This window comes from Stomoxys calcitrans, chromosome 1 (genome assembly GCF_963082655.1).
Source record: "Stomoxys calcitrans chromosome 1, idStoCalc2.1, whole genome shotgun sequence".
Lineage (NCBI taxonomy): Eukaryota > Metazoa > Arthropoda > Insecta > Diptera > Muscidae > Stomoxys > Stomoxys calcitrans.
Window position 1 is genome coordinate 216376596 of NC_081552.1, and position 22124 is coordinate 216398719.

The following is a 22124-nucleotide window of genomic DNA, read 5'->3' on the forward strand; positions in this document are numbered from 1 at the left end:
TCTAAAACCACCTTCAAAGCCTGCTAAATTTAAAGCAGGCGATCATTACGCATTAAGGACGCCAGAAGGTAAGATTTGTTTGCTATACCTGTATGTGGTAAAATTTAATTGATAATGGTTCCCCCCCCAAGAATGTCGGAATGAATTGGCTCGTATGGGGCAAGTTATAGATGCTCTAATTGAACCCACCTTGAAACGGGCCAGAGAAGGCATAAAACGTCAAGCATCACTGCCAGCAGAAACGGTATATGGTCAGACACGAAAAAAAGTTAATGTCATAAAGATACATAGCAAGTATGGCAGCAATACATCACAGAGTGCAACGGCTAAGAAAAGGGTAATTTGTTTAAGGGAATTATGTGTGAGCAATTTTCAATTCCCAAATTTCTAGCTGAAACGAGGTGACAGCAGATCTCACATCAAAGGAAAGGACTTTTGCTCCCGGGAGGAATTTTTAAGATTTCTTAAGAAATTGGATCAGGAGTGAGTATAGTTATAAAAAATTTTTGATCTATGGATCTCACACATATTATGAGAAGACGAGACTATTACTGAAAGGAAGCAAGCAGGAGGTCAGTAAAGCTTTCGGTATCACAACAGGACATATAGGACTATGACCTCTCTTACACGAAATCGGTGCGGCAAGTGATAGCATGTGTAAGGCATGTGGGGAAGATGATGAGACGTTGGAGCATTTCCTATGTCATTGCTCGTCTTTTGCGGCTAACAGACACGGGCACTTAGGTGGGGACACGATAGCAGACATGAACCAACTAAGGGAAGTGGTATGGAAAACAATTAAGGATTTTGTTAGTAGCACGGAATTCCTTATTTAAAATTTTCTTTTTCGAGATTACTTTCGCTTAGAGCGCACAAGAAGCCGATTAGTGGCTTAGGTGTATGTCCACAGTGGCATGGGCGGATTAACTCAACTTAACCGAACCTCTTTTATCTTCTATGATATAAAAACTAATGTGTTGCGCTTTCTTTGTTTGAAAGAGCATTGTTAGTTTGATTGTCTGCTCCGCAAGCCTTAAGTTGCTAATTGTAGCCGCAGTTCGGATATCAACAAATGGAATATATAATAAGTTGCAATCTGGCGATTTGCAATAAAGAGAATAAACCAACCTTTAATACCAGGAGCATGCAATCCCATGGCAGCCGCTTGTACATACCGGATTGGCCCGATTAAGCCTTTCATCAGCAATGGCTGACGCCTTAGCATATAACACACTGCTACAACAACAACCAGGAGCAGGCAGGAGGTACTGGATGTTCCCTTTTTATCGAAGGATATAAGCAAAAGGTTCTCTGATCGTCGTTATATTAATTTCAGCCTTGGAGAAAATACTGCAGAAATGGTCCCTCAGCTTAACAGAAACAAGTTAAAAGGAAGTTCAGTACCAACCACTTCGGGTATATATGTAAACCACTTTTTTTTATCAAAATCCGGTAAAAAATTGCATTCCTTCTGTCCCATAGCAGTTACATCGAAATATGTTTCGACAAGTCAATGATCAATTGTGTATAACAAAATATTGGTCTTTTTAGTAGCTTTATCTAAAAATAAACCGATCTGAATCATATACGACACGGATGTCGAAAAGCCTAACATATGTCACTATGTCAAACTTCAGTGACATCGGATTATAAATGCGCCTTTTATGGGCCCAAGACTTTTAATCGAGAGATCAGTCTACATGGCAGTTATAAGCAAATCTGGACCGATTTGGGCCAAATTGCAGAAAAATGTCGAAGAGCCTAAAACAACGCACAATAAATGCGCCTTTTATGGACCCAAAACTTTAAATCGAAAAACGGTCTATATGGCAGCAATATCAAAATCTGGACCGATCTGGGCCAAAGTGACGAAGGATGTCGAAGGGCCCAACACAACTCACTGTCCCAAATTTCAGCAAAATCGGATAATAAATGTAGCTTTCATGGGCCTAAGATCCTTAATCGGAGGATCGGTCTATATGGCAGCTATATCCAAATCTGGACCGATCTGAACCAAATTAACGAAGGATGTTGAAGGACCTAACACAACTCATTTTCTTAAATTTTAGCAAAATCGGACAATAAATGTGCTTTTTATGGGCCTGAGACCCTAAATAGAAATATGGGCGCTATATCAAGATATAGTCCGATATAGCCCATCTTCGAACTTAACGTGATTATGAACAAAAAAAGAATCTGTGCAAAGTTTCAGCTCAATATCTCTATTTTTAAAGACTGTAGCTTGATTTCAACAGACAGACGGATGGCGAGCTGATTAAGGCTTAAAAGAGATCCTGGTTGGAATTCTGAAGCTCCGTAGATGATACACCTAAGGCCTCTAGGCTAAGAAAGATTCTGTCTCCGAAACCTATTACGGCGGGGTATATTCAAAAGTCAGAGAATGTATGGGCAATGTTTAGTGCGGAAAAACTATAACTAGTTGTTGATGCATATTTCCCGGCAAATCCACTGAAACAGACCTTCACAACCTAGTCGGCTATATAGGGGGTTCTCTCGCTGTCAAGGAATATACATTGGTAGCATTTCTTGACATTGAATTTCAATAATTTAAAACCTACGTCAATCATGAAGGAGTTGGAGTTTCGAGGCATCAACTCTACCGTAAGAAAGAGTATTAATAAATAACTTGCTTATTAAAAGACGCATTATGGCAGACTTGGGATTTGTGGATCAAAAAAAGATGGAATAGCAGAGGAACAACTGGAGGAGATGTACTGTCTCCTTTACTTTGGAAGATATCCATTAACAATATATTATTATCTGCGGAAGAAAAAGGTGTAAAAGTGGTCGCGTATGCTGATGACATGGCTATTGCAGTTAGGAAAAAGTTTCCCAGCATTCTTAGAGATATACTTCAGGAAGCTCTACGTGCAACAGCGAAGATACAAGTTGCCTACAGTGGCACCTGTCTCATTGGGAGGAGAAAGCGCAAAATACCTGGGTGTTTTGCTGGACAGAAAATTGAACTTAAAATCCAACACCATACACCAGCGAGAGAGCCATTAGCAAAAGTTGGGGGTTTAGACAGCGCGTCATGCACTGGATAAATACTGTAATTGTGAGACCTGCAATGCTATATGATATTGTGGTCTGGTGGACGGCGCTTCAAAAGTACGTATTCAACCGGAGCCAAAGGATGGCTTCTTTGTACATCACAGCCGTACTGAGGATGATTCCATCTGATGCACTGAATTTAATGCTACATATAATGCCTTTGGACATTGTGGCTAGACAAATTGCAGCGACCACTGCCGTGAGGTTAAGGGAGCTTCCTTTTTGGTTTTGTGGCGGCTGCGGACACTACGTTTATACAATGTCAGATGGGGTGTACTCTGAAGAACTAGAACTGGTCACATAGAGAAGGTTATCCGACCACTGCAATGTGTATCAATTGGAGATTTTTGCAATCAAAAAAGTGGAAGAATGGCCAAGATATAATGTCGTAACAACAACTGGCATAAATATCTTCTAAGACAGCCAGGCAGCAATTGAATCCCTGGAGAACGTATTTCTAAATTCAAAAACTTCTCTCGACTGCCGCAGATATCTCAACAAAAGGGCTGAAGAGTTCAAAATTCAACTGTTCTGGGGCCGGGCCATAACCCAGGGCAACGAATGGAAGATGGTCTCAAAAGGGATGCAATGAGCATTCCAAAACTATATGGCCTAATTTAGACTTGAAGAGGTCTTCCGCTTTGGTGTTACTGGCTAGAACAGACGTCTCAGTCATTGTGTCCGTCATAACAGGTCACTGGCTAATCGGAAAACAGACTGAAGGTTGCCAGCAACGACTTTTGCAGAAGCTGTGAGGATTTAGTCCGATCTGAGCCATATTTAGGTTAGACATCGGCAGGCTTAATATAACTCACAGTTTCAAATTTTAGCGAAATCGGGTAATAATTTAAGGTTTTATGGCCTTCAGACCCTAGCTCCATCTGTATTGAATGTACTAAATGGTACCAATTGCGGTGCAAACGTAAGTTTTCTGACATTACTAGTACTACTTTTCCATTTTTTCTTTTCACCCTCATCCTTTTGCACGAGAGGTCTTTGAAGACAAATTTCTTAATTCTACCTGTAGCCATCCGCCCTGTACCTAGTTTACCCATTTCGTACCTTTTTGGTAATTTTTTAGTAGCTAAATGTACAAATTTCTAAAAAACTTTTATAGTTATACAATTTTGGTAGCCAAAGTGTACCCATGATCCTAAATTCTGAGCTCAATATCTTCCACTTATTTTTCGAGACGCTCTGTCATTTGAGCCCAAGAACATAATTCTAGTCCTTTTCATTCGCACTGGGCAAATATGTACCATTTCGTACTTCTTAGTACCTAAACGCACGAATATCACCAAATCCAGCTTATCCCGTGCTTATGATCCAAGACCAACATTAGTGAAAAATTTCATTATTCTAGTCAGTCAGTCAGCAATCAGTCAGTCACGCTACTCTCTTATGTATCAATTTTCATTTTCTTTACAGGAAATTCAAATACTTGGAAGGTTATATGCCCGTTGACCCTGAGGAGCAGAAGTCTCGTATCATGCATAGATATCAAAAAAGGTTAAAAGAAGCAGAAGAAGCGTTTACATCAAAAGTCGAGAGGCGATATAAATGCCTAATGAAACATGTAAGTTTAAATTAAATTGTTGTTGTTACTTACCTACTTTATGGTCAACTCATATGTAGTATTGTCAAAATCGACAGTGATAAAGCTGTAATAGAAAACAAAATAAAAAATCTGTTAAACCATGAGGAGAGCAATGATATTTCAAAGAAACCCTATTGAAGTAAAGTGAAATTCAATGAATACAGCAAACGGCACTCTTGGAAAGTGAGATATGACCTTTTGTATTGTCCAGTGAAGCTTTTATAAATGCATTTTGTTGTTACACTCCCTACATAATTAGAACATAAATTCTGCAAGGACATCTGTGTCGAATTCCTTTACCTTATCACTTTCACTTAATGGCTATTGAAAGGGCTTTTGTAAATGAATTTCCCCTACAGTTATGCTAATATGTCCACATAATACATCAAGACCTAGCATCGTTCTGAGTTCTTGAAAATTTAATTACAGCACATCCTTCCACGTTTATTAGCATAATTATGAAGGACGGAGGGTAGTTGGCACATCAAGAAGGGGGAGAGACATGTCGAACACACTGTTTGAGGTCAGCCAGAGACGGACAGATCAAAATATTTACACGGCAACTGGCCATGAACTATTTTGTTGGCTCTTTGTTAATTAGTTGAGTGTACATTGCACTTTTTGGCCAAATTAATTTGACTTGCTCTCGTTATTAATTAGTTACTCGCTGAGATTTGTTGGTGGTGCCAGTGCAGCTGCTGCTGCATTGTGGTTAGTTCAGTCCATTTTAGGCCAAATATTGCTGTTGGCCACAAGGTTGGTTGGTTGCATGCCCCAATGAGTAGGTGGGAGGGGGGAGGTAGTACAATTTGGGATATATGAATGGTGTGGGTCAGTGGTCTTGGTTTTATGAATTTTTATATCATTTGGCAAAATGAATGGAGTTTTATTAAAATTAGGATTTAAAATTCAAAAGACCACAACCGACGTTGGTGTCATGTATGGCAAAACCTTGAAGTTTTTAAAGTTTTTTTTTTTTTCATCGAGGCTAATGATGGCGGCTTTTCGTTTAATGAAGCAATTGTACACAAACATTGAAATAAATGAGCTGGTAATGGCTAAAATATAAATGATGCTCTTTAGAACATTTCACGCATAATAAATAGGGAAAAACTGGGGTGGAAAACAAACATATGCCCACTTTGTTGGGTTGGCGATGACTTAATTTAGTATCAACAAGTAAGAACGTACCAAGTTCGGTTGGGGTAAATCTTGGAAATCCACCAGCACAGACTCTGGCACAATTTTACACAAATAAAAGTAGTTGAAGGACTTATGTTTACCTCCTTAGGTACAGAGACGTATGTATACCTCTTTAGGTACCAAGTTTTATGCCAAATCAGGCAAATATTGAAGCTTCTAGGAGTCGTAAAGTATTAATAGGTATATGGGCAATGTTATTAGAAGTCTTAACAATACATACAGTGTAAGACTGCAGCTAAATTGAATGATAATTGCGGTTTCTAAGGGCTCAAAAAGTAAAATCCGGGAATCGGTGTACACACATCCAGAAAAAAGTTGATACCAAAAGTGCTCATTCCAGTACCATATGGTATTGATAGTAAAGCAACACCGTATGGTACAAAAACAATAACGGATGGTATGGATGGAACATGAAATGATTAGTACCGTTTAGTGCTAGTCTTATTACCAAACTGGTATTGGTTTTAATACCAATCTGTTCTTGGTTTTAGGACCAAACCTTTATTGATTATTCTACCGCCTTATGAACCAAAACAAGTAAGAGCGTGCTAAGTTCGGCCGGGCCGAATCTTATATACCCTCCACCATGGATCGCATTTGCCGAGTTCCATGCGCGGTATCTCTTTTAAGGCAAAAAAAATATTGAATAAGAACTGTTATGTCATTGGAGCTATATCAAGTTCTAGTCCGAATCGGACCATAAATGAATGCTGAACATTGTAGAAGCCATTGTGTAATATTGGGTTGCCCAAAAAGTAATTGCGGATTTTTTAAAAGAAAGTAAATGCATTTTTAATAAAACTTAGAATGAACTTTAATCAAATATACTTTTTTTCTAAAGCAAGCTAAAAGTAACAGCTGATAACTGACAGAAGAAAGAATGCAATTACAGAGTCACAAGCTGTGAAAAAATTTGTCAACGCCGACTATATGAAAATCCGCAATTACTTTTTGGGCAACCCAATATTTCAGTTCATTCGGATAAGAATTGCGCCTTGTAGGGGCTCAAGAAGCCAAATCGGGAGATCGGTTTATATGGGAGCTGTATCAAGCTATTGATCGATTCAGACCATATTATACACGTATGTTGAAGGTCATGAGGGAATCCGTTGTTCTAAATTTCTGCCAAATCGGATGAGAATTGCGCACTCTAGAGGCTCAAGAAGTCAAGATCCCAGATCGGTTTATGTGGCAGCTATATCAGGTTACGTACCGATTTGCGCCATACTTGGCACAGTTATTGGAGGTCATAGTAATCGAATGAGAATTGCGCTCTCTATTGGCTCAAGAAGTTAAGATCAAAGATAGGTTTATATGACAGCTATAGCAGACTATGACCTGATTTGAATCATACTTAACACAGCTGTTGGAATTGATACCGCAACTCTACGTGCAAAATTTCAGTCAAATTGGACAAGAATGAGAGAATCCGTTGTTCAAAGTTTCTGCCAAATCGGATGGGAATTGCGCCCTCTAGAGGCTCAAGAAGTCAAGACCCAATATGAGTTCATATGGCAGCTTTATCAAAACGTGAACCGATTTGGCGTGCTGTCGACAGACAGACGGACGGACGCCCGTCCGGACTAGAATGAGAGAATCCGTTGTTCAAAATTTCTGCCAAATCGGATGAGAATTGCGTCCTCTAGAGGCTCAAGAAGTCAAGATCCAAGATGGGTTTATATGGCAGCTATATCAAAGCGTGAACCGATTTGGCGTGCTTTCGACAGACAGACGGACGGACGCCCGTCCGGACGGAAGCGGACGGACTGGATTGTGCAATTTTTACTCGATTTGCCTGAATTTTTGGATGTGGTATTTTTCTATGACTTCTAACAGTCATGATAAGTACAATCCATATCGGTCAATAACTTGATATAGGTCATATATGTATTGAAAAAGTTATTTAAACAACTTGACAGATGTGATCCATGGTGAAGGGTATATTAGATTACGCCCGGCCGAACTAAGCACGCTTTTAATTGTTTTACTCTCAAATACTTTTGGTTTGAATCCCATTTGGTCCCGTTCGGTGTACATGTCCATTTGGCGCATCATTTTCAGGTGGGGCGAGCCCTCGGGAATTGACCCAAACTTTAATTTAAGTTTCGTATTATACCCTAAAATACCTTTCGTGTAAATGTCCATTTGGGGCATCATTTTGAGGAGGAGCGATTCGCATGGGTATAAATCTGAAACTTTTATATAAGTTTCGTAGTCTACTCTTAAGTACTTTTCGTTTGAATCCCATATTGTACCAATTGGCCTACATGACTTACTAGGGGTGGTTTTTGGGTTTGGGCCGCCCCCTTGCAGTTGACCTCATAGTTTAATTCCAATTACCATTCATTTGATGCCCATATTGCCCCAATCGGAAAATATGTAATATTGGCGGATTTTGGGAGTGGGGATGAACCCCGACACTTTGGGTTACCATAAGCGGTTTTGGGTTACCATGAGGGGCCATACACAATTTCGTTTAAATCGATATACCCATCTTCAAGAACTTTTGTAAATTGGGGTTAGAAAGAGGGTGCGTCACCCTCGCGGAGGTGCGGACCCCCTATTTTCATCGGGAGTTCAAGCTCTACCATCTGTAATACCTCGAATTATTGATCTAAGACCTTATAGATCATATATATTATTGATCGTCTCGACATTCTTAGCCGATCTAGTTATGTCCGTTCGTCAGTCGACTACACGATAGCGGTCGTACGCGAAAATCTAGCCGCTTGAAATTTTGCGCCGATACTAACTTTTGATGTAGGTCGATAGGGATTGCAAATGGACCATATCGGTTCAGATTTGGATGTAGCTCTCATATAAACCGATCATCCGATTTGACTTCTTGAGCTCCTGGAAGCCCCAATTTTTGTCCGATTTAGTTAGAAGTTTGCACAGAGTGTTCTGTTATGACTGCCATTAACTGTGTAAAGCACGGTTCAAATCGTACTCCCGTTTTGATTTCTTGGGCCCTTACAAGGCGCAATTTTTGCTCGATTTGGCTGAAATTGAGCATGTGGTGTTTTTTTATGACTTTCAACAACTGAGCGAAATACGGTCCAAATCAGTCTATAACCTGGTATAGCTCCCATGTAAACCGGTCTCTCGATCATCCTTGTTCGGTTCTTAGAAGCTTTAATTCTTTTAACAGAAGTTTAGTATGTATAATAAAACTATGCCCTTCGGCTAAATTTATTTGGTATAAATTTTTAGCAGAATCTATAGTTGTGGGTTCCCACGATTCGGCCCGGCCGAACTTAGCACTCGTTTACTTGTTTCAAGTGACAACGGGCTCATTTGGCAATATCAAGGGGAACACGATCCTATGTTTTGATCGTGCACCCAAAATTACTCGTCGAGTCTACTCGCAACACACAAACAATCAAACAGAGCGAAAATACTGAAGCGATATATCCCATTTGCCATCCCCAAAGAACTTCATCAGTAAGAAAGTCAGTGCAAAATTTTAAACGGATATCTTAATTAGTTCGACTGGTATCGTGATTTCGTCAGACGGAAGGACATGCCTAGATCAACTCAAAATATCACGACAATGAAGAATATATCGATGGCTTAAAGATGGAACTTTGGTGTTGCCATCTAGAAGATCCTTCTACACAGATGGATTAGAGCTAGAGGACAGAGTGGGCCTGGGAGTCTGCATTGAGAACCCAGGAACTGAGATCGGTTTTCGACTGGCTGACTATCATAACGTTCTACAGACGGAGATCCGGGCGATCACAGAATGAGTGAGGTGGAATGCTGTTAACGCGAGGACGTCGAGTGCGAACATCTTTACCGACAGTAAACTGGCCATCAGAGCAATAACAACTAGGACGGAATAGTCACAAACAGAACTCTGAGGATGGCACGATCCGCATCGTTTGGGTGCGTGGTCATAGCGAAGTAAGGGGAATGACGACGAAGGATTATAGGCCTATTAGTCTGTCCTCGTTTTTGCTGAAAACACTGGAAAGACTGATTGAGCTGAAGGTGAGAGGGGGACTGACGCCGGAGAACTTTAGTGGGGCGCAGCACGCATACCTCAAAGGCAGGTTGGTGGAGACGGCCTTCACGAGGTGGAACAGGAGATCGAGACGTCTCTCCGACAGAACGATTACACTTTGGTGGCCTTCTTGGATATTGAGGGGGCTTTCAATAATGTGGAAATTGGGGTGATAGCCGCAGCAGTGGACCGCACGGGGATTCGCCCCTTAATCTGCCAAAGGACAAATAATATTCTATATGACAGATTATTAATGCAAACCTGGGAGATTGTGTGTTCAAAGGCGGGTGACCCACAGGCTCCGGCGAAAGTAGATCCGTGCTTGCGTAGGGAAGGGTGGTTCTTCACCTCCCACTAGGGTACCACAATGGGCCAAATTGGACTCCGAGTGAACTCACCTTTGGTGGGTGACCCATTCAACCTAACCTAAGCTAAGGGGAATGAAAGAGCACACGATTTAGGAGTGAAGGCCAGAGTCAAAAAACTTGGGTAACCCGACGAGGAGACTTTGTTCCTTAGTGGAATGTTCATGGGAAATTTAGTAACTTGACGCATTTCGGGTTGACGTAGTCCAAGTCAATGGCGTGAGCTACGAACCCGCGTTTAACACTGTGGAAAAGTGAAACGGTCGGTAGGACGACGAAAATCCTATGGGAAGATCCGGATCATGGTAAGATGAGGCTTTTACTAAAACTAAGTAAGCAGGATGTCAGTATAGCTTTCGTTATCGTAACGGGACACATACAGGGTGGCTGATGAATATTGCTACAATGATGAATATTGCTACATTTTTTTTTCGGTGTATGGAATACATTTTTCTTTTATTCATGTTAAATTAAATTATTAAATTAATTATTAAATTATTATTAATTAAATTAATTAATTAATTAATTAAATTAATTATTAAATTATTATTATTAAATAGAAAAAAAGTTATTACATTTTTTTTTGGTAGCGGCTTTCATCAGCCACCCTGTAGGACTACGAGCTCACTTCTGCAAAATCAGTGCGGCAAATAATGGCATGTGTAGGGCATGTGGGGAAGATGATTAGACGAAGCATCTCCTATGTCATTGCCCGACTTTCGCGACTAACGGAAGCCCGAACTTAGGTGGGGACACAATACCAGATATGAATCAACTTAAGGAAGTGGTAAGGAAAACAATTAGAGTTCTTGGAAGTAGCAAGGAATTCCTGATTAGATTTTCTTTTTCCAGGTTGCGTTTGTTATTTAGAGTGCACAAGAAGCAGAGGGCGAAGCTAAGGCGTATATACTGTCTTTTTTGAACCTAACCTTACTTATCCTTATTTATCTTCTTACAAATTGATAAATCCGATCCATGTTAGGGGGAGTATAAAATTCAGCTGGGTTAAACTTAACGTTTTCTTGTTTGTTTTTCAAATAATTTCGAAAGTCTCGAAAAAAAAAACAAAACTTCGTAGCCTAAAATAAAATATCCTTAATTTAAGTGTTTCAAAGTACTTTGCCTTTTCCTTGTAAAGTTTTTTCATCATTGGGGCAACATCTTCATGTCTTCACTCATTGAAGAGAGCAGCAAAGAAAGGGGGCAAATGAATTTCATTTAAATTTAAGTGTTTATTTTGCCAAAAGTCAAATTGGTTTACAAGTTTGCTACTAGTCAACAAAATAAATTAAATTGTTTTTAATTACGATATTTCAGAAATATCTTCATAATTATCTTCAGGAGCACTTTTACAGAGTAAAATCAATGCAAATCTCAAAGTAGTGGTAAATGAGAAATTCGTATAGAAGAGAAAATTAGAAATTTAATATTTTGGGTTGAAGGAATTGAATGTTCATATATAGTAACCAACAAGGAAAGCCAAAAGTCGGGCAGAGCCGACCGTATAGTACTCTACATCAAGTCTACGTGCCACTTTTAATACATAAAACCTATGTCGAAATCAAGTCAGACTTTAATTGTGCATAGTGGAGGCCACGGTGGCGCAGAGGTTAGCATGTCCGTCTATGACGCCGAAAGGCAGGGTTAACATTCCGGCGTGAACATAAGAAGGATTTTCAGCGGTGATTATCCCTATCTAATCCCTACATTTGTAAGGCATCCTGCCATATTAAAAACTTCTGTTCCAATTGGTGTCGGTATGCGACACGCCGTTCGAACTCGTCATAAAATATGAGGTACCTTATCGTTGAGCCTAAACATTTGTCGGATTACACTCATTGATGTGAAAGAAGTATCCCCTGTTCCTAAAAGGAATGTTCATTGAAAATTTTGTACTTAATGAAATATCGAATATAACTTTGTAAGATTTTCTTACGATAGAACTGAGCTTGTGGATACTACAGCCTTAAAGACTTATCGGATGAAAGATATATGTATATGGGAGCTATATCTAAATCTGGACCGATTTCGATGAAACTTGCATACGTAATAGGACAAAAAAATAAAATACCTCATGCTAAATTTTGTAAAGAATGTACATAAATTGTGGTTCCTACAGCCTTAAAAAGTCATAATGGAAGAATGTTACATATGGGAGCTATATCTAAATCTTGACTGATTTTGATGAAACTTGCACACCTCTTTTTTCTCTTTTTTTGCCGAGTCCAAACGGCGTGCCGCTCAGCGACACCACTTGGTGAAGAAGTTTTAACATGACAGGATACGTTACAAATATAGCCAGCATTAGTAAGGGGATAACCACCGCTGAAAATTTTGTTGATGTTTACGCCGGGATTGGACAAACGCGTTCGGCGTCATACTGACCTCTTCGCCACGATGGCCTCCTTGTCGTTGTTACTTCTTATTAACTTGTTTTATTTCTCTGCTTATAGGACATCATTAGGTGATTTCGTACATTTTAATGTTCAATTAGTTAACATGCCACATCAGAAACGAAGTTTGTGAGACAAGATTTGTTAAAGTTTATGATTGAAAATGGCTTCCTAAAAAGTGGCGACCCACGATAAAGTTTAGGTGGCCACGAGCAAGCTCATTGTAATATGACATTAACAAGGTGCAGATAATTTGTTGGCTGTTTACCATTTACTGACATTCAAATGCCTTGAAGTCCTTCTGCTTTAACGAAGTTAAAACCATACGTCAACTTCTTATGTTTTTTCTTATGCTAAAAATTCTCCCATTCTCTACCGCCACCTCAAAGCCAGTTGCAAGCAATTTTCTTAGCAGAAGCTATGAAAAATTACCATAAACATAAGATTTCATATAGTGAGGAGAAAACATAAAAAATTGTTATAAAATTTTTATGATTTACCAAATATCATAATAAAAACCGAAATATGACAGCATAAAAATCTCAAATGTCACTTTGCACCAAACACCACACTTCATCTTCACCGCCGCTGTGTCGCGGTGACCATGACTAATTTGTTTGTTAACACTTGTGTAGCAGGCAGATAAAAAAAAAAAAAACAACACAAGTCAAAAACTTATTTTACTCGCAAAACGGACAGAGGTCATAAACCAAACAAATAATTCCACTTGGCCCAAAAGAGGGTTGAAGTGATGTGATCATGTGCGGTTTAATGGGCGACTGATGGTGGGACCATACAAAAACGAAGAGAAGGGGAAGACAATATAAAGGTAGGGCATTGTTGGCTATATTATACGCTATACCACAAGTAAAACTAACAGCAAAGGGTGACATTAAACTGATAAGCTGATAAAAACTCCCAACAAGCATGGAAAACCTTAAAGATACTTAAAAACTGCCTTCAATTACTGAGAGAAAATAAAGTTTTTTTTTTTGAAGCCAACAAAGACTATTTTTATGCCCTCCACCATAGGATGGGGGTATACTAATTTCGTCATTCTGTTTGTAACTCCTCGAAATATTGGTCTAAGGCCCCATAAAGTATATGTATTCTTGATCGTCATAACATTTTAAGTTGATCTAGCCATGTCCGTCTGTGTGTCTGTCGAAAGCACGCTTACTTTTGCACAAATACTTCTTATTGGTGTAGGTCTGGTGGGATTGTAAATGGGCCATATTGGACCACTTCATATTGGTGTAGATCAGGTGGGATTGTAAATGGGCCTTATCGGTCCACGGTTCGATATAACTGCCATATAAATCGATCTTGAATCGAACTTCTTGAAACTCTAGAGGGCGCAATTCTTATCCGATTTTACTGAAATTTTGCACGAGGTGTTTCGTTATAATTTCCAATAACTGTGCAGAAATCGGTCCATAACCTGATATAGCTGCCATAAAAATCGATCTTGAATATTGACTTATTGAGCCACTAGAGGGCGCAATTCTCATTCCATTTGATTGGAAATTCGCTAGACATGTTTTGTTATGACTTTCAATAACTTTGCCAAGTATAGTTCAAATCGGCCAATAACCTGATATAGCTGCCATATAAACCGATCTAGAATCATGACTTTTTTGGCCACAAGAGGGCGCAATTGTTAACCTATTTGGTTGAAATTTTGCATAACATATTTTGTTGTGACTTCCAATAACTGCGCCAAATATGGTTCATAACCTAATGTAGACCGATCCAGGGTCTTGATTTCTTGAGCCACTAGAGGGTGCGATTATTAACCGATTTGGCTGAAATTTTGCATGAGGTGTTTCGTTATGACTTCCATCAATTGTAGCAAGTATGATTTAAATCGGTACATAACCCGATATAGCTCCAATATTAACCGTTCTTTAATCTTAACTTCTTGAGCCACTAGAGGGCGCAATTATTAACCGATTTGGCTGAAATTTTGCATGATGTGTTTTGTTTTGACTTCCAATAACTGTGCCAAACATGGTTTATATCGGTCGGTAACCTCATATAGCTGCCATCTAAACCGATCTGGGATCTAAGTTCTTGACCCTCAAGAGGCCGAAATTATTATCCGATTTGACTGAAATTTTGTACAACGGCTTCTCTCACGACCTTCAGCAAAGTGCTAAATATGGTTTGAATCGGCCTATAGCCTGATACGCTCCCATATAATCCGATCTCCTTATTTTACTTTTTGAGCCCCTAAAGGGCGCAATTCTTATCGAATTTTCTGAAATTTGATAGTCACTCCTATTGGTGACCACCACAAATAACCTATTACGGATACTGACTGAGGAGGGATTTGGATTCGTCTGTGTATCAGGTTCTCAGGGGTTAGGATCCGAACCAGTTACGCAAATTTGCCCATAAGCATTTCACTAACGAACTGGGGCAACCTTCTCACATATTACGAAGTGCTGTCCGATTCAAATTTAAAGTTCATTAATATGGAGCCTTTTTATAGCCGATTCCGAACATCATTCCACAATGCGACCCCTCTTTGCGGAGAAGGTTTTAGATGGCTGCTAGACCAAAAGGTACAGTACCTCCTCCATGTCGCCTGCATTAGGAGGGGATAACCACTTTTGAAAATTTTGGCTGATGTTCTCGCCAGGATTCGAACCCAAGCGTTCGTCGTCATGGGCGGACATGCTAGCTTCTTCGCTAAGAAGGCCTTCACCAGCTACGCAGAAGGGCACACCACTGGGCTCGACCCAGAAGTCTCAATGCTAATTCAGAGAAGACCGAAATCCGCCATTTCCATAAGGAGTTTGGGGCCAGTTTGACGCACCGCGTTTCCTCAACAATGATTTTGATATCTGATAAAGTCCAATACTTTGGAGAGATCTTGAACAGGAAACTGAACTGGCAGTGTCGCATTCAGGAGTGTACAGAGAAGGCTAACAGATGTGGGAAGCTATGTAGACGGGCCGTAGTCTCGAAATGGGGCCTGAATTCCAGGCTCTTCAACAGCGTGATTAGATCAATATATAGTTACGCCTTAGTGCAACGTAAGGATAATACTTTAGGTTCAGGGAACATGTTGCCTTGCCATAGGCAGAGCGATGAGGACCACACTCACTAGGGCACTGGAGACTAATCTAGCCACTATGGGTATGAGACTTAAGGCAACGGGAGAATGGTTAGAGTATCAGAGCAGGTCATAACATCGCAGTATAATCGAGGCTACAGTAGGAAATCTGGAAGAAATGGAAGACGTTTCCGATCGGATACCTGAGACGATACCATAGGTCGAGTGCAATGCACTGCAGTCAGCGACACATTCTTGGATTGACGGAACTCTTGTGTTGCTATCTGGAAAATCTGTTGCCATTGAGAATCCAAGGACTGAGATCTGTTTTCGACTGCCTGACCATAATATGCCCCTCAGGCGAAAATCCGGGCGATTACGGAATGCGTGAGGTGGTGTGGTTTCAAAGCGAGAGCGTTGAGTGTAAACATCTTTACGAAAAGTAAACTGGCCATCTAGGCAATAACAAACAAGACGTCAAGGTCACGAACAGTCTTAGAATGTAAGAAGGAAATTAACGTCTTCTCTGAGGATGGTACAATCCGCAAAAGTTTGGGTGCCGGGCCATAGAGGAGTTAATAGAAATGAGCAAGAAGATGATTTGGCAGTGAGGGCCGGAGGACTACCGTCAATAAACTTGGTTTACCTGAATTCTTTCGAATGGACGCATTCCGAGTTAATGGCGTGAGCAACGAACGCGCATGTAACACTATGGAACGGCGAGATGGTCGGTATGATGACAAAAATCATCTGGGTATCATAATCGTATCGTGAAAAGACGAGTTTATTATCATTATTTTATGGGCTCAAAACCTTAAATCGAGAGATCGGTCTATATCGTAGCTATATTCAAATCTCGACCGATCTGGGCCAAAATTAAGAAGGATGTCGACGGGCCTATCACAACTCACTGACCCAAATTTCGGCGACATCGGACAATAAATGCGCCTTTGATGGGACCAAAACCTTAAATCGAGAGATCGGTCTGTATGGCAGCTATACCCAAATCTGAGCCGATCAGGGCCAAATTGAAGCAGGATGTCGAATTGCCTAACACAACGTACTGTCCCAAATTTCAGCAAAATCGGATAATAAATGTGGCTTTTATGGGCCTTAGACCGTGAATCGGCGGATCGGTCTCTGGGGGGAGCAGGTTATTGTTTATGGATTTCAACAGACAGACGGACGGGCATGGCTAGACCGTCTTAGATTTTTACGCTGATCAAGAAAATATATTTTTTAAAGGGTCGGAAATTGATATTTCGATGTGTTGCAAACGGAATGACAAAATGAAAATGCCCCCATCCTTCGGTATATAAATACTTTGTGCAAAATTTCACTCAAATCGAAGGAATACTTCATATGTAAGCTTTATCCAAAACGAACCGATATGACCCGTTTGCAAGAAGTCTCTGTGCAAAATTCCAGCCAAATCGAATATGAATTGGGCTCTCTAGAAGCACAAGGTGTGAAATCGGAAGATCGGTTTATATGGGAGCTATATCAGGCTATAGATCTTATCGGACCCTGCCTAGCAGGACTGTTGAAAGTCGTAGCTGAACACAACATGGAAAACTTCAATCAGAGAACCGTCGAAAATACTAGAAGCTCAAGAAGTCATCTCGAAGGACCACTTTATGTGGGAGCTATAACCAAATTTTAACCGATATGGCCTATTGCAATACCCAATGACCTACATCAAGAAGAAGTATCTGTGCAAAACTTTGAGCGGCTAGCTTAACGCGTTTGACGGCTATCATGATTTTCGCAAACGGATGGACAGACGGAAGTACGGTCGGACATGTCTATATCGACTTAGAATGTCAAGACGATCAGGAATATATTTATTCTTTATAGTATCGCAGATTAATATTTCAAAGTGTTACAAACGGAATGACTAGATAAGTATACCTCCCATCCTATGGTGGACGGCATAAAAATGGCAAAAAATAACCCAAATTGGGTATTTGTCCAATTTTCGACCGCAGATTATTGAGTTCATCAATGATGGTTGTTAAATGCTTCAATCGTTTGTGGTCCATGCCATTTTCGATGTCACAAGAGGCCATATAAAAAAAATTAAAAAAAAACTGTTGCCATAAAAATCCATAATACAAATGAAACCTCAAAAAAAATTACATAAAACAAAGATAAACCTCACACAACACAATTAACACAATGTTCATGCTATCATAGTGCAGCCCATCCACATGGGATGGGAGTGAAATTTTTTTGTAACACACCTCGTTTTATTATTAAGGATGAAAAATTACGCAAACTATGGCTAAAAGGCTTTTAAACATGCAGAAAAGAAATCAATACCGCTTTAAATTCACAACTAACACTAGGCCTTCTAAATTACAAGCAGTGATGTAGCTCCAATGTTTCATTGAAAATTTTTCAAATGTCATAGAAAAATTTCTATGAAATGTTCTGTAAGATCAAATTTACAAAAAACCAGTAAGGAAAGGCAAAATTCGGGCGGAGCCGACTATATAATACCCTACACCAACCCTACAATTATAAATTCGGGAAATATATAAATATATATGTATATGAGATCTATATCGAAATCTGAACCGATTTTTAAACAGATCGTTTGAAAATTGTGCTACATCCAGATTTGAACCGATTTTGATGAAATCTCGCAAACAGTTACAAAGATGTCCTTGCTAAGTTTTGTGCAGATTAGTTGAAAATTGTAGTTACTACGGCCATTAAAGTGCAAATCGAGCAATACATACATATGGGAACTATATCTAAATCTGAACCGATTTTGATGAAATTTTGAGGATATGTTAGGATTAGCAAGAAAACAATCCGTGCCAAATTTTGTGCTGATCGGTTGAACATTTTAGTTACTATGGCCATTTAAGTTCGAATCGGGCGATACATATGTATGGGAGCTATATCTAAATCTGAACCGATTTTTTCCAAAATCAACATCGTTCGTCCTTGGGCCAAAAAGTGATATGTGCAAAATTTCGTGATGATAGTACAACAAATACGACCTGCACTTAGATTACACGATTAAATGAACTCACAGACGGACATGACTAAATCAAATAAGAAAGTGAAAGTCTGAGTTGATCGGTATACTTATCAGTGGGTCTAGCTCTTCTTCTTCTTAGCATTGCAAACAAATGCACCACAGTGGTGGTGTAGGGTATAAAAAACAAATAAAAGTGTGCTAAGTTCGGCCGGGCCGAATCTTATATACCCACCACCATTTGTCGAGTTCTTTTCCCGGCTTCTCTTCTTAGGCAAAAAAAAAAATGATATAAGCAAAGATTTGCTCTGCTATTAGAGCGATATCAAGATATGGTCCGGTTTGGACCACAATTAATTATATGTTGGAGACCTGTGTAGAATGTCATCCAATTCGAATAAGAATTGCGCCATTTGGGGGCTCAAGAAGTAAAATAGAGAGATCGATTTATATGGGAGCTATATACCGATTCAGACCATAATAAACACGTATGTTGATGGTCATGAGAGGATCTGGCAAAATTCCAGGCAAATCGGATAATAAGTGCGAGCTCTAGAGGCTCAAGAGTTCAAGATAAGAACACATAGCGAAACACGTCGTGCAAAATTTCATTCCAGTCGGATAAGATTTGCGCCCCCTAGAGGCTCAAGAGGTCAAGACCCAAGATCGGTTTATATGGCAGCTATATCAGGGTATGGACCGATTTGAACCACACTTGGCACAGTTGGTGGACATCATAACAAAACACGTCGTACAAAATTTCATTCCAATCGGATAAGAATTGCGCACTCTAGAGGCTCAAGAAGTCAAGACCCAAGATCGGTTTATATGGCAGCTATATCAGGGTATGGACCGATTTGAACCATACTTGGCACAGTTGGTGGATATCATAGCAAAATTTCATTCCAATAGGATAAGAATTGCACCCTCTAGAGGCTCAAGAAGTCGAGACCCAAGATCGGTTTATACGGCAGCTATATCAAAACATGGACCGATTTGAAGCATATTCAGCGCAGTTGTATGAAGTGATACCAAAACACCACGTGCAAAATTTCAGTCAAATCGGACGAGAATTGCGCCCTCTAGAGGCTCAAGAAGTCAAGACCCAAGATCGATTTATATGGCAGCTATATCAAAACATGAACCGATTTTGCCTATTTACAATCCCAACCGATCTACGCTAATACGAAATATTTGTTCAAAACTTCGAGCGGCTAGCTTTACTCCTTCGAAACTTGGGGTGCTTTTGACATACAGACGGACGGACGGACAGTCAGACGGACGGACGGACAGTCAGAAGGGCGGACGGACAGTCAGACGGACGGATGGATGGACATGGCTAGATCGACTTAAAATGACATGACGATCAATAATATATGTACTTTATGGGGTCTCAGACGCATATTTCGAGGTGTTACAAACAGAATGACGAAATTAGTATACCCCCATCTTACTGTGGAGGGAATAAAAATTCTCTAAACATAAAAATTTTATAAAATATGCTGTGAATATCCAAATTCATATGAAAATCTGACTTATCCTCTTTAAGGTATGACTTTTCCTCTCCCAGCTTATTTAAACTATATTTTAAAAACTATTTATTTCATATTTGTCTTGTTTTGCAGCTCTCTGTGCTGAGTTTGGCAACATATCCCTCAAAATTAATTAAAAAAGTTTTGCCCAAAATCAATTGCAAAATTACATTTCTCCAGGATGCATACAAGTTCATACAGAGGGAAGAGGTAAGTTGACAAAAGCAAACATATCGCGATACCATCAACTCCATAACAACTGCATGGATTGTGGCGCTGTGTATTGATTTGGGAAAGAATTTATTAATGAAAAATCACAAGCTATATATAACACATCACAAATCGTTAGTTAATTAAATATTGTGGGGATCAATTTATCAATTTTTGCTGTTTACGACTGTGATTTATGATTGTGGCCATAAAATGAAATAAAAATTCACTTGTATGGGTTTTAATTATTAAAATATTATTTACAATGGATTTCATGCTACCAATTAGGTTGAGCGATATCATTACCACTTTGCGAGTAACAAATAATTTGAAAACTAATTGGATATATTTCGAAGCAATGTGCAACTTGTTTGCCACAATTAATTTGGCAATTTTTAGCTTGCAAAGTTATTGATAACAAGTAAAAAGGCATTAAGTTCGGCCGGGCCGAACTTTGGATACCCACCTTGCAGGATATATAAGTAAACCACCTATCGTCATAATCCGGTGGAAAATTTATAGAAGCTATATCGAAATATGGACCAAATTCGGCACGAACATTGAGTGATCTAATAAGTACAAGTCATTGCTCAATTTTGTTGAACAAAATATTGGCCTTTTTGGTAGCTTTATAAAAATATAGATCGATCTAAACCATATACGACACGGAAGTCGAAAAGGCTAACATCTTATATTAGTCAGCGAAATCAGATTAGAAATGCGCATTTTATGGGTCCAAGACCTTAAATCGAGAGATCGGTCTACATGGCAGCTATAACCAAATCTGGACCGATCTGGGCCAAATTGAAAAGGAATGTCGAAGGGCCTAACACAACTCACTGTCTCAAATTTCGGTGAAATCGGATAATAAGTGCGTTTCTAATGGGCCCAAGACCTTAAATTGAGAGATCGGTCTATATGGTAGCTACATTCAAATCGAAACCAATCTGGGCCAAATTGAAAAAGGCTGTCGAAGGCCCTAACACAACTCTCTGTCCTGAATTTCGGCGACAACGAATTATAATGCACCTTTTATGAGCCCAAGACCTTAAGTCGAGAGATCGAACATAACCTGTTTATCGACAAAAAAGAAATCTGTGAAAAGTTTCAGATAAATACCTCTATTTTTAAAGACTGTAGCGTGATTTCAACAGACAGACGGACGGGCATTGCTAGATCGTCTTAGATTTTTACGCTGATCAAGAATATATATACTTTATAGGGTCTGAAACGGATATTTCGACGTGTTGCAAATGGAATGACAAAATGAATATACCCCCATTCTTCGGTGGTGTGTATAAAAAATTGTTGGTAATCCAAAAGATGCAAATCTCTTAATAAATTGGGACCAAGCTACCCTGGGGAGCGCCCCATCCCAACGCCAACTCCAACCGATTTGGATTATATGTGTTTATGTAAGTTTGTTTGTTCCTTATAGACTCAAAAACGATTGAACCGATTCTCTTGAAATTTCCCCAGATTGTGGGGAGTAGTTTGCTTTTATTGTTCTTCGTTTTTATACCCACCACCATATGATCAATATTTCAAAGTGTTACAAACGGAATGACTAGATTAGTATACCCCCCGTTCTATGGTGAACACCCTCCTATGGTGGACATACCCCCATCCATATGATGGGGGTATACTCATCTAGTTATTCCGTTTGTAACACCTAGAAATATTCGTCCAAGAC

At 39.6% G+C, this 22124-nt stretch overlaps 1 protein-coding gene across 2 annotated transcripts in view; it reads left to right on the forward strand.

Moving 5' to 3' along the window:
• The window catches only part of LOC106086176 (dynein axonemal heavy chain 3), a 430123-nt gene that overhangs the window by 20016 nt on the left and 387983 nt on the right, over positions 1–22124 (forward strand). Inside the window, exons 5-9 of one of the 2 annotated variants that reach the window (XM_059360617.1) lie at positions 1–68; positions 132–337; positions 392–483; positions 4504–4651; positions 20315–20431. The exon at positions 1–68 is cut by the window's left edge and continues 43 nt beyond it. In XM_059360617.1, coding sequence (XP_059216600.1) covers positions 1–68; positions 132–337; positions 392–483; positions 4504–4651; positions 20315–20431 — 631 coding nt within the window. The remainder of the gene's footprint in view (positions 69–131; positions 338–391; positions 484–4503; positions 4652–20314; positions 20432–22124) is intronic. The other variant, XM_059360618.1, reaches the window with a different exon arrangement.